Genomic DNA, 14254 nt, shown 5'->3' with positions numbered 1-14254 from the left:
CTCCGAGGTGGATACTTAAGGTGCGATCGACTAGACGCTGAAAATAATTTGAAGCGCCTAAGGGAAGCTGTGATTGGTCCGTAGGGCACTTCGAAGCGTTTGCAGCGTATAATGGATCGTGTCCTTAAGCTGCGTTCTAATATTCACTGCCAGCACTGAAAATCTATAATATTCGTGACACAAACTATGTATTTTCAGTACTAGCAGTGAATCTTGGAACACAGCCATACACTACGTTTACACAGCCTCTAACTACTTGCTGTGTAAACGTAGTTATAGACATAGACTACGTTTGCACGGCTTCTAACTTCGGCTTAGTAACTACCGTAGTTAGTGCAGTCTCGAATCCGATTAGAGTATATTTTTAGATCTAAAAGAATATACCAATCGAATCAAAGAATTCACTAACTACGGTTGTTACTAATCCGGTTTAAAGCCAGCGGCACACGGTGCTTGTTTTCGTGCTGGATTGCTTGCTGGATGAAAATATTGCGTTGTGATTGGTATATTTCCGAAGATGGATGGAAATGCACCAATCAAAACGCGGTATTTTTATCCAGCAACCAATCCAGCACGAAAACAAGCACCGTGTGCTGCTGGCTTTAACTTTGCCATGTAAAGGTAGTCATATAGAGAAAATGCGAACAGCGAATGTGAATATTTAGGCCGTGTTCCAAAATTCACTGCCAGTAAATATCTGAGATATACCTGCCTGAAAATATATAGTTTATGTCGCTCAAACTATAAAGGCTCGTCTACAATAGCTGTAAGAGTAAGGCTGTAAGGCTGTAACGTAAGCTGTCAGCGAATGAAAATATTTCATTTCGTGTCTTGCAACCTTACAGCCTTATTCTTACAGCTAATGTAGACGAGCCTTAAATTTTCAGGGCTGGCAGTGAATTTTGGAACTCTTTGGCTCGCTTTATCCTGATTGGCTAAGCTCCAATCTTGAATGGCTGCGTTCAGCAAAACAAAGTGATCAGTGAGCGCTTAGTGATTCTCGCTCCTGATTGGTAAATACTTTTGGGTCTATGAAGAATCTAAAAGAATACTCCAATCGCAGACAATAATCACTAAGCGCTCACTGATCATTTCGTTCTACTGAACGCAGCCAATCTCGCAGTATGAACGAGCTTGACGTTTTACCTGACGTCATCTGTCAATTGTGTTTCCAACATTTTGTCAGTGGCTGACAGATGACTCGTCATTCGATTTAGCCTGTAAATAATCGTTTTCGTTCGCGTGTGTGTTACATTTAATGCTCGAGCGCACACGTAGACGATTTAACATTGGCTCAGGTGGAAATGTCATTTCTTACGAATACTTGAACGTGTTAATGTCATGGCGAGTTCCGTCAACGAAATAAAGGAGTCATTCTCTGTGAGCGGTAAAGGAGGTAACCTTTGTTTCCTAATTTTTGAATCAAATTACGCTGGTAATTGCTTGATTAGCTGCAATAAATGTTAACAGCGAACTGTGTCATAAAAGTTTCCGAAAGAAATTAACAGTCACAAGTCACATTGTACGAAATATGTGTTGCACAGTTAATAACTTTCCTTGTTCATATTTGCTCAGTCGTAGGTTGCGTGGCTGCGAAGGTATCGATATCCTATGAAGATATAGCCACAAAGCTTCTCGATGAGAAGCTTCTCTTAACGGCTTTGGAATTGCACGCTGAACTATGCGAAGTTGGCAAGGAATTACCAATCCTCAGAGAATTTTTCTCAAATCCGAGCAACTTTGAAAATTCCAGTATCAAGCCAGAACCATATACATCCATGCGTATGTGTTTTATTAATTAAGATCTTAAGTAGATCTTATAGAAATTTCAGTTAATTTTAATATCTTAGAATCTAACAACTTTAATAAATTTTCTATGTATTGAGATCCACTTCTTTTTTTATTAATATGTTTTAAAGTAAACAACTTGATTGAAATCTAGAATATATGTCAATGATAAATTTATATAGAAAGTTTAATTTTATCTTTAGTTGTATCAAAATTTGTTAGCTACAATACTAGGAACAATAATATAATTATGAAATTTAAATATTAGCAAATATTGGATTTTCATAATTTATTAATTATCATTCAACTATAAAAAATACATATTACTGCTATAAGTGAAACATTATTACATATCAGCCAGGTCTTCTAGTCAGGCAACCTTGGACTCTTTGGATATGACTCGATACTCAGAAGATGGAGGTGGTGTTGATGAAAGAGTAGCTATTCTTGAATTTGAATTGCGCAAAGCTAGAGAAAATATATCTGCATTGCGTGCTAATCTAACTGTGGTAACAGGTATGTTGAAACATCTTTATGTATTGGTTCATAATGTATTTTTCATTAATACTCTATAATTAATAATGTCTTGTGGAGTTAGAAGGTATACTAAAGGCACCTGACAAGAGTTCTGAAAAGAATTTAACCACTGAACTTCCCATCAAACCACATGAGCAACGAGCATTGAATTTTCTCATCAATGAGTACTTGCTAGCGAGATCTTATAAACTCACTTCGATTACCTTCAGTGATGAGGACGAAGATCAGGATTTCGAGGATTGGCAAGATGTGGGATTAAATATCCCTAAGCCTGCAGAATTATTACAGATATATAGGGAATACATGAGAGTCAATGGACACGATAAACCACCATCTGTAAGCGTTGCTGTACAAACGGACTTTGTTGCTGATGAAATTGAGGAACAAAAAAATGAATATCAGGAAATGGTTTGTCCTACAGAATGTTTTCGTCCTATAGAATTATCAATACGCTGGTGATGTCTAAGTTTTAGATTCCTTAAAATGGAGTCCAAAATTTTATATTCTTTATAGGCAACACAGATCGAAAGATTAGAACAGCAAATGGCAGCATTGGAACAAGAGAAAGCTGCTCTTCAGGAAGTAATATCGTCATCCAATGAAAATATAATAGAAAATCCAGCTAAGGTATGTTAAATAGCATCTTGGTACCTTAAAATATGTTTATAATTGATAACAGTTTGAAAGTAAATCTAAGGAAATAGGATAAAAATTATTTTTTGTTAGTTAAATTATAATAATCTCATCACTCTAAATGAATTATAAAGGATAATGAAAAATTATCTTATTTACAGTCTGGTAGCTGTGGAACTATTCGTACTATCAATTCCAGTTCCACAACCCCTGACAAGTTTGAAATGTTAGAAGCATTACCGAGAGACACCGCTACTCAAGAACCAGAAGAAGATGACAGTGCATCTGCGGTTGTTAGTTTGGACGAAACAGACCCGGGAGACAAAGAGTGGACTAGGCTGCAGTTACCCAGAGTAAATATTATAGAGCGGTCCTCTAGAGAGGTTCTATCAACCACATCCTCCAGGTTATATATATTATTATACATATTTACGTATTATCGAGATATCTCATCGACGTAGTAAGACTTAAATCAAGGATTAACAAATGCACGGAATAAGAAAGTGTAAATATAATATAAGATAATATATAAATAAGACAAAAAACTGGTAGTATACTTTGCAAAGGAGTAAGATAGTGATTACACACACACACACACACACATACACACACACACACACACACACACACACACACACACACACACATATATATATATTTATATGTATACAAAAAAGCTACAATTATAAAATTGCCAAATTTCTCAGATCATCCAATTTCATTTGTACGTGTATTCGTAAACGTTGTAGAGATTTACCAGCCAAGTTCAAATTAGAAGTAGCGGCGCATTGCTTGGCGAATATTTCGGGATCAGTGATGCCGTCGATAGAAGAATCGTTGAAGTGCGGAGTTACTCGGGACACGTTGGTCGAGATTGTAACGTGCACCTTGCCGCGAATTGTGCCTAATATCATCCTTAACAAGCGCGAGGAGATCATACCTTTGGTCCTTAGCGCGATCCACTTGCATCCGAATTCCAGCGAGAGGGAGAAGTTGCTGCAGCTGCTGTTCAACTTGAAGAAGAGACCGCAGGAGGACGAGCGGCAAATGATATTGGCTGGTTAGTGCACTCAATATACGTGCAGGTTAATTATGTAGTAGTTATATATTATACAACATAATATTAATTCTTTAGATCTAAGAAGAAGAAACGTTTGTGTATATACTGCATATTTATAATGTGAAGAAATTATTTTAAATAGGATCACTTCATTTTTTTTATTTTTTGGCATTTTTAGGCTTAATCGTGATGGTGAAGCTGGCGGAGGAGCCGCTGGAAAGCGAGGAAATCCTGACGATCTGTTGGGAACAGAGCCAAAACAAATATCCAGAACGGAGATTATTAGCCGTTGAATGTTGCTCCGTACTCGCGTCATACACGTCGGCTTCCATCAGGAATTCGCTGATGCTATCCATGCTGCAGCAGATGTTATTGGAAGACAAGGATCCCGTTGTTCGGACTAGTGTAGTGAGAAGTCTTGCGCTGCTCATAGCTCTAATGGACGACCCTGACAAATATTTTCAAGTAAATTTAACGATTATTTCACCATCTTACATAATTACACAGACGATTTTTTTGCGGCTCTTGTAATTGCGATTGTATTGTACAATGTATCCTTTCAAATCCACACACACACACACACACACACACACGCGTGTACGTATGTCATCGCAGTGCGAAGAACTGGCGTTAACGGCGCTTCATGACACATCGTCGATGGTTGTCGAGACGGCATCGTCGGTGTTGTTGCCGGTATTGGCGCAATGGGCGTTATCCTTGAAAAGGCTACATCTGAATCTGTTGCCGCGCATAATCCTGAAAGTGAAGAACCAACTGAGACAGACGCATTCGCAAAGTTCAACGAACAAAGACTATATCGACGAGGAGAAACTAGTGCCGTCGGTGGGTATCCTGCAGTGCATCTTGCCGTATATGGTCCTGTGCGTCGCTGATACCGACGCTGTGCGATCCCGCATCGAGGACGGAACGTCGTCGAACTTGCGTGAGTTATTAGAGTAATTGAATTGTAATGTAAATTGTAAAGTGGCAGGGTGAAATTAGTGAATTGTTTGATCGACATTCGCGCTTTGGGATGATGATTTTTGCAGTGAAAAATTTTATCAAGTGGGTTACAAAACTGGATGAGTTCGACATAATTAATTATGAGACATAATTAATTGTGAGAGGAAACGAATGTCGAATTGATTCGAAGATCTTTCTTTTCAAATTCGCATTTTTAAATTATCTGAGAATTGTAAGATTAAAAGTCGGACAAACAAAATCGGATAGAAGAAGTCGTGAAGTAATTCCAAGGATTGTAAAAGATGTCAGAATTTTGAAATCCACGACAACGTACCGAATTTAAAATAAGATTTAAGAATAGGAGTTTATAAAGATTGCAGGAGTTTCGAAGACTCGAGAAAGCTTGGAGTCGAGAATATTGCATTAGATTTTGCACGAAGCTTATAAGCTCGCACAAAAACAAAAACACAAAAGTTTTCTAGAAAACTTTGTGGTGCAGCCGAGGAATTTCTGGAGTTGTGTCACTCCAACATCGTCGACCCGAGGGTATTCTACGAGGGTCCGGTCAATGTCGGCATTCTCCTGAACACATTTTTCTCCAAATCCTGGGAGGATATGTCCTGGCCGGAGTTAGAGTGGTTTACAACAAAATTGTAATTATGTCATTCTTTACTAGTTACTAGTAACGATGTATCTCGTCGATGTAAGTTCGTCTCGTGAGCACATTTTTGGCGCCATAATTATGCAGTGAACACCGCGCTGCAGTGATCACAAACGAAAATCACGATCACAGTCCACAGTCAAAATTGAGTGTCTCCGGATGACTTTGGCCGCTCTGAAATTTCAAGCGATTACTTTCGGAATGTATGTTTCTCTTTTGCAGTGTTTTCGACGTCTTGGAAATGGTGAAATCCGTGGACGCGGCACACGAGAACGTTTTAAAGACGCTTCTTACGTACATTTACTCGTTGTGCATAGGCTTTGGCAAATATATTACGCGATCTAAGGTAAATATATGATTCTACAACATTAAACATATTCGTTGGATCATGTCTATGATGTCTAGATTGTTTGATTTCATTCATCGTTATGTTCAGAGCTTTCTTGTTCTGTACTTTCAAAGACTCTTAGATTTCGAAATATTTGGTTTCGAATTTTTATTCGAATTTTATTCGAATCTATTCTTTTATTCGACTTTTATTTCGAGTTCTTATTTATATATAAGTAATAATTAGGAGACTTTTATAAATATTATTTCTCCCAGATACAAGCGGCGTTTTTCCCGGAAGTGTCAGAGCTTGAGCAGCAGTTGACAGCGTTATCGGTAGACAAGAAGAGCATGAGTTTCACATTGATCCCGAGTTACTTGGTGATTCTGAGCACTCTCGATCCCGCGGAGCTGATCAATTATTTCAAACAGTTCCTTGTGATCTTGTCCATAAGCGGTACCAATATATCCTGGCTGCACGTCGCCGCCTGTGAGGAGCACGTGCTTGTTGGTTTATGGGATGGTTTGTGCGATATTTTTTCATTTTTTCGTTATCAATATTGTCATCAGTGATCTGTAGCAAGATTTGTAGTGAAATCGCAGTAGATTTGCAGAATGATTTTTGTATAAAAGTTGGAAAGTAACAACTCGACGTAAAAAGTACATATATATATATATATATATATATAGAATAGGAAGTATATATAATAAGACCATGAAACATTCCTTGAGATATAAAAATTAAGATAACAATTCGTATCGATAAATCCACTTTCTGTTTAAATTTTTATCGTACTTATATTTTCTTCAGGATGTGACACATACTTTCGGAATTACGCCGAAATAGCAAACCCCTCATACGTGTTCTCATTTCGTATTTCTACTCACAGGTGTGGTGCACCCGCGATCCAGCGTGAGATCCGCGACGGCGGCGTTATTCGGCTCCATCGTAGCTCATGTCTCGGATCGACTCGCGAGCACGAGGGTTGTACCAGCCATTGTGACATTAGCCAGCGATCTCGAAGTGTGAGAGAATCTTCTCTACTCATATGCATGCATATGTATCTAATATATCACTCCCCCACGTACGACTTTTTCAAAAATTACAATCACTCCGATATCGTTAAGTATTCACAAACAACGAGCCGGGGCGGGGGGGGGGGTTCCGCCGCCGCCGCCGCCGCCGCCGCGCCGTCGCCGTCGCCTTCCCTCCCATCCCCCCGTCTGTCTACCGTCTGAGATATTATTTCTCTCGACATCGATTCATTCTCCGTACAATGTTGTGCAACGAGCAAATAAATGTTTCTAGTGGCGTGCGTTACGCAGCAATTCTGTCATTGGGCCGTGTAATAACAGAGTGCAAAGTGAGAGAAGCCCGCGACAAGGCTCGATTGACATTGGAGACGATCGCGAAGGACCCCCAGGGACTTTCTCAGATTCTGGCAACTTCGTTGGTGTCTACGTTCGCGTTTATCGCGCCCAACTGCCCGCAGAATTATATAGAGGATAGTAAGTTACTCTGTGAAACATATATTTCTCGCATGTGTGGAACGATAAGCGCAGAATTTCTCTCTCGCACGTACACGTGCACGCATATGCACACATAATATCTCAACGACATATTACTCGTGTATTTTTGCTCAAAAATTATTCATGATTTCTCCGCATCGCTCCGCACCGTTAGGTAAGCTTCACGTTTATTTAATTATTACACCATACCGAGTTGTTGCTTTTACAATTGCAGTAATAGCGACGCAATTATCGGCAATCGCTGCGTTCGCGCTTCAGCAAAGTCGCAAAATCGAGCTGGTGAGCGCGTTGGTGGAAGCGTACTCGGTGTTGGTTTACTGTCCGTTAAGTAGCCAATGCGTTTCCGGGGTGGTGGTGCCGGGACTGCGGCACCTCGAGACACTGGTGAATCAATGCCTGCCTCAGCAGAGGGACGCGGTGCGATCGCTACTCAGGGAAGTAGAGTCCAGACAAGACGTCGCGAGGCCGATTGAGAGGTATCGTACACGAAATTTATTATCGTCACGAATATCTTATTGATCATGTTATTATAATTTATTATAACACACGTACGCGCGCACGTGTGTGTAAATGTATGTTGAAATGTGTATAAGTGTATATTTATATATTTATAATTATGTCATAAATCGAAATATAATACGCGCAACAAAGGACGTTCGGCTCCTTGTGACACTGATTTCGACTGTCGACAGGACACTTTCAATGAGTTCCGGGCTTTCTCTGTCCATGGCGACGGTGAACGTCGGCCAGGGCGTCGAGGACATGCGCCAGAGGATGAGCAAGATTTTCCAACAGAAAACCGGATCACCCAGCATGTCAAGCATCTTTCGCAAAAAATAAACTCTTTACGTCGTAACGGTAGATTAAGAAAATTGATCTAAATTATTATTCTACACGCGTCACGAGTGTGTCTCGTCGATCTCTCGTACAAAGATCAACGAGAGACCAATCACACGAGGTTATTGTTACGACGTGAATGTTGTTTTAAAGGAATGTTAACTTATTTTTTTATCGTGCTCTAGCTAGTAAGTAATGTGTAAATTATTTTGTTTAAATGACAGAACAATACTACGGACGCTACGGACAAATGAAGAATGTGAATTTTTACATTTCGTAAAAGTCGATGTCGACAGCGTGTCAATCTATCATTTGTTCTTTTTTTTTTCACATGCGCAACATGTTCAGCATGTTTTCCCCTTCAGCAAATTCACCCTTTTTCGACGATTCCCGATCGTGACACGAATTTGTGCATTAAGAGAAAAACAGAAAAAAAGATTTTTCAAAAGAATGCAGCGTTTAACAGTAATTAATGTTTAATTTTGAAATCTGTTACTTTACATAGTAATAAACAAACGTCATATTCATATCGTATGTCATATCATATATATATATATCGCATATCATATATATTTATATATAATACACAAGTGTTTTCCTCGTAAAGTAGTTACAAAATCAGACTTTCTAGGAATACACATCCTGTTGCTTTTGTCTTGCTCTCATTTCGGTTCTGCTTCTTCGTTTCTTACTTTTTTGTTTGGTTTCATTATTTTTTTTGTATAATCACAGTTTATATACCGATGCATTAACGAAACGTCGTTATTGTATGTTTTCTCTTTTTTCTTCTTTCTTTCACTCGGACGATCGATCAATTGTGACACGATCGTCGTTGTGTCGCGGGAACGGGGCAAATTCGCACAACGTAATATTCACATTACTCTATGGGCATTACTACCATCGGGCATCGCGGTCGAGGTACGGCCATTGAGATGCGTGGTCGTGTTTCGCTGTTGTCTATTACCTTCTACGTGGTGTAACTTTCGAAAAATCCTGTTGCGCGACGTCGACGATATATAAGAAACTTTTCAGGATTATTACTTCGTGTAAAAGGAGCCTGATCTCAGAAACGGTAATAATGTGGAGGAAGAAGATGCGTGAGGATCCGCAAAACGATCTCGGTTGCGATTTTCCATATGACGTCGTCCTCCAAAAATTAGTTATTTAACTAATCGGCAAGAATCGCAGAGAGCCGCATAAGTAGCGTATAAAGCTGTACGTTAAATTAAGATTAGATTAACGGATAAGGTACTTTTTTTGTAATGTCCCATTATTTCTCTCATCTTTTGTTTTTCCTTCTTTCGTGCTATATCTCATCGTTACATTCCCCCTCGTTCGCTCATTCAGCGTATCTGTGTAATATCGTAAATCTCAAATCCTCAAACTATCTGCGGATTTTCGTTAAATTACCGCGACTAAAATTATACTGCGCTTTCTCACTTCATGTATATGTACACGTGTAATATCTAAAAAAAGAACAAAAAAATGAGACGCGCCGCGTATATACAAAAAATGAAAAAAAGGCACATATGGAAAACCAAAAAACCCGTGTTAATTCAAAAAAGAAAATTGAACGAGGTCGTTTGTAAATCGCTAAAGTCGCGTGTGCTTTGTATCTGTCTGCTTTGTACTGCTGTATGTGTGTGTGTGTGTGTACGCACGTGATGTATATTGTGTGTGTGTGTGTCATTTTGTGACAAGGCGCGCGATATACGAATCGCTATTCTTTTCTTTTCGTAAATTTTATACAGGACCCACGGCGCGAGAGTTACAAAGTTGCGAATCGAGATCGCACGACACAGCTATGAATGTCTTACACGGATCGCAAATCGTAAAATCGCGAATTACATCACATACACGTATGTAATTAATGCTTATAGAGCCTAAATTGCTCCATGCTTATTATTATCATTATTACTATTATCGTTATTATTATTATTAGTAGTAGTAGTAATAGTAGTAGTAGTAGTAGTAGTAGTAGCAGTAGTAGTAATAGCAGTAGTAGTAGTAGTAGTAGTAGTAGTAGTAGTAGTAGTAGTAGTAGTAGTAGTAGTAGTAGTAGTGATGGTGGTGGTGGTGGTGGTGGTGGTGGTGATGGTGGTGATGGTGGTGGTGGTGGTGGTGGTGGTGGTGGTGGTGGTGGTGGTGGTGGTGGTGGTGGTGGTGGTGGTGGTGATGGTGGTGGTGGTGGTGGTGATAATAGTAGTAGTAGTGGTAGTGCTGATGATGGTAGTAATGATGGTAATGGTGGTTGTGGTAATAATGGTGATGTTTTTGGTGGTGGTAGAGTCGTAGTATTAGTAGTATTAATAGTAGTAGCAGTAGCAGCAATAGTAATAGTAGTAGGAATAGTGGTAATAGTATAATAGTAATAGTGGTGGTGGTGGTGGTGGTGGTGGTGGTGGTGGTGGTGGTGGTGGTGATGGTGGTGGTGGTAGTAGTAGTAGTAGTAGTAGTAGTAGTAGTAGTAGTAGTAGTAGTAGTAGTAGTAGTGGTAGTAGTAGTAGTAGTAGTAGTAGTAGTAGTAGTAGTATTATTAGTGTTGATAGTGGTGGTGGTGGTGGTAGTAATATATATGTATATATAATATATATACATTGAATATATTTACTACATCATTGGAGAGCGGTAGCGAAACGAGACTGTGTCTCGGAAATTCCGTGCAAGTTTGGTTTGCCGAAAAGGAAAAAGAAAAAATATATATATAAAAAAAATATATGTATATATATATATATATATCTCGCTTTATATCGTAACAAAATGCCTTTTGTAAGACTCGCCTAGGAGCAGCACGTGAGCGAATTGAGTACGATCCAATTGCTCCATGATCCGGTGCGTCGCATTCGCCGAAGATTGACGTTCGATCGCTCTAACATTTGGTCTAGGCATCTAAGAAAATTCCACTTCTCTCAGATACACATCGGATATTACATCGAGAAAAGCCAAGTGTACGGGGGCATTTTCACGGACGAGATTTACGAGTGATTTCGAGAAAATCGCGAAAGATGTTTCTGGCATCGCTATATTTTCTTTGCAATTTCGTGATCGCACCGATTTTGCGAGCTGATTTATGTTAAAATCCTTTAATTTCTACGCAACAACATTACATCGTTTTTGAATTTATTTTAAGTGTTTTGATCGCGTGTATATATATATATATATTTTTTTTTAGAGTTACATGTATGTATATATATATATATATATTTTATTTTTTAATATTAAATATTTGAATTTTTGACACTTCTTGTCCTTCGGTGTAAACATATTGAATTTTGACGTTAAAAGCGAAAAGTCGTGTATGATTTTTATAATTTACGCGTGAACTTCATCTTTTTCATGTCATAGTCTAACATAAGTCAAGAGCCTCGTATTTCTAGCCTTTTAATACGGTGGTACTAGATTTTGTGTGATTGCGAGAAACTATAGTATTTATACAATACTCTATTCTCTATTCGATAATATATTTTTGTTTACACAATGCTCTACATATATCCTCGTTATATATTGGAACCGTAAATTTTGGGAATCTCGGATCTCTTAGTTCCAATTATCCGCTATATAAATCGTACGCGTTTCAATGTTCAATAATAAAAATGACAAGGAGATCCAAGAGGACACAAACTGATCCAAGAATATGAAAAACCATCTGACGATCAACACTCCACAACTCGCAAAGTCAACTCTGCAGACTCGAGAAAACTGCAAGAAACCAAGAAAACATCTTTCAAGCGCGATTATCTGAGAGTTAATTTTTACGTATCCGATATATCGTTTATTTGATTTATTCAACTCAATTTTAACAAAAACAACTGACAATCCTATTTGAAACGCCCTGTTTTCTCTGTTGTGTGTACGTGTATATGTTACGTGCGTGTGTATATACGTCTGGTGTGTGTCTTTCCGTGTGTGTGTTGTGTGTGTGTGTGTGTGTGTATATATATGTATGTGTACAATAGGACAAATGAAAAGGCAGCATCAATAAGTTCAAAGTATAGCGGTATACACGTCGACACAACACATTATTTTGGATGCACCCTGTTCACAGGAGGTCGTTTCCTCGTCTTTTCTCTGCTTTTTCTCCCCTTTTTGCATTATATTTCGTCAACCCGAGCTCGCGCGCGCGCACACGTATAATCATTAACAAATATATCATATATGCGCTCAGGCACACACGCACACACACACACACACACGCGTGCGCACGCGTACACACGCACACCCTTGTTTTTTTTTCGTTCTTTCTTTTTTCGCTATGTGTTATGTATGTATATATGTCGTTGTGTATGTGTATGCACACACACACACACACACACACACACACACACACACACACACACACGTGTGTGTGTGTGTAGGTACATATATTCGCGTTGTTATTAACACCTAAAGCCAAGCATTTCTGCTTATAATAATAAAATAATGACGATAATCATATAATAGAGCAATTAATAGTTATTAATATTAATATTGATAAATCGGTAATCATAATATACAACACACTCGAGGCACTTAAATGCGTGCTCAATTAATCGTCCCGATTTTCGCAGCACTAGCTCCGACCCAAATTGGTTGGTATACTCTCTTTTTTTTTTCTTTCTTTCATTCGTTTTCTTTTTTTTCTTTTTTAATCGTTCATACATAACGTCTTCTCACACCTTTCTTGCCGAATCAAAGCGTAATCCTAGGGCTCTTAATCGTCTTAAACACGCCTCGTTAGTCGAAAAGGATCAATAAGTAAGAAAGTAAGATCCGATTCGCGCGGCGAAAGATCGAAGAGTCTGGGCGGTTTCACTTAAAACAGAGGGGCGGGGACGGGGGCGTGGGGGAGGGCGACGCGTCGATGAGTTTCACGAGGAGAGACCGGAAGTGGCTTGAAGTTTGGACGACGCTCCGCGACTCGCATCTGCGAATGCGTCCACGATAACCGCTGAGACGGAGACGGTCGTTTTTCGGTATTTGCTGTGTTTCAGTCGGCAGGCGCGCGCGCGCGACTGCAGCGAACGGGATGGAAGAGCACGAGATTTCGGTGTGAAAGATCGGAGAGAGCAAAGGAACGCGCTTTATTATACATCGAATGCGTCCGCCCGGAAACGAGGGAGGGGGTCTCCTGAGGGTTCGTCAACAAACGAGAAACTGAAACCGCCTCTCGAAGACCCCCCTCCTCCCAGTCACGTGTCCACAGGACACGGGCGGAGAATCGGTGGCGAAAAATTGCGACGACCGAGTCGCGAGGGGTTTTCAAACGTTCCCGCTCGATCGTCGCGCGATTTCCTCTTTCTTTCTGTTTCGTCCTTTTTGCCACCTATGGACAACGGAGAACGTGAAAGGACCGAAGAGACGAAGGGAATGGAATTGCCTGCCGAAACAACGCACGGACGCTAAAAGACGTCTCGTCTCGGGCTAATGTTTCATCTGTCTCGCACGACGAGTTTTCGCACATGGAGCCCGTTGGCTCTCGCAGGGAGAACCTCAGGAGTCCCGAGGTGATCTCGTCTCACCCTTGGCGCTCCGGCGACTCTCCGTCGGACAAATCAAAGATTAGTCTAAGGAAGGCTTCGGGTTCTTCAGACCGGCCGGGCTTGAGCCGCGAAGGATCACGAAGGCGGGAGCCGCAGAGCGCGACGACTCACGGAAGGGCTCCCGCGAGTCCTGGTGCTCGGCGTTCGAATCGAGAGTTCGCCTTAAACTGGCGAAGTTCGGCCCAACGTAGACTCGGCGAATCGAGGAGTGATCGTGATCAATGGCACAAACGCCTACGCGAACAACGTAAATTACCGTGATAATCGTAACGTAAATGTATACATCTCTTTCATGGCGATTGATACGCGATATGCGTAACATAAATGTGTCCACGAGAGACCTCCGGTAACTCTCTTTCTCTTGGGAAGAGAAAAAGATTATAACGATAAGTGACGACG

At 40.1% G+C, this 14254-nt stretch overlaps 1 protein-coding gene across 1 annotated transcript; it reads left to right on the top strand.

Moving 5' to 3' along the window:
* The first annotated feature begins 1174 nt into the window (after positions 1 to 1174).
* Positions 1175 to 8863, top strand: LOC105182397 (lisH domain and HEAT repeat-containing protein KIAA1468 homolog). Its single transcript, XM_011139790.3, has 16 exons — positions 1175 to 1396; positions 1576 to 1782; positions 2146 to 2304; positions 2387 to 2733; positions 2839 to 2952; positions 3120 to 3364; positions 3708 to 4018; positions 4197 to 4483; positions 4634 to 4961; positions 5481 to 5634; positions 5865 to 5988; positions 6246 to 6492; positions 6860 to 6995; positions 7279 to 7478; positions 7714 to 7975; positions 8192 to 8863. Exons 1-16 carry the CDS (start codon positions 1342 to 1344, stop codon positions 8337 to 8339), a joined length of 3324 nt encoding a protein of 1107 aa, XP_011138092.2. The 5' UTR covers positions 1175 to 1341; the 3' UTR covers positions 8340 to 8863.
* The last annotated feature ends 5391 nt before the right edge of the window (positions 8864 to 14254 follow it).

The sequence above is a fragment of the Harpegnathos saltator genome, unplaced genomic scaffold (assembly GCF_003227715.2).
Source record: "Harpegnathos saltator strain DR-91 unplaced genomic scaffold, Hsal_v8.6 scaffold104, whole genome shotgun sequence".
NCBI lineage: Eukaryota > Metazoa > Arthropoda > Insecta > Hymenoptera > Formicidae > Harpegnathos > Harpegnathos saltator.
Note: the sequence above shows the minus strand (reverse complement) of the source record. Positions and strands in the feature narration are given on the sequence as shown.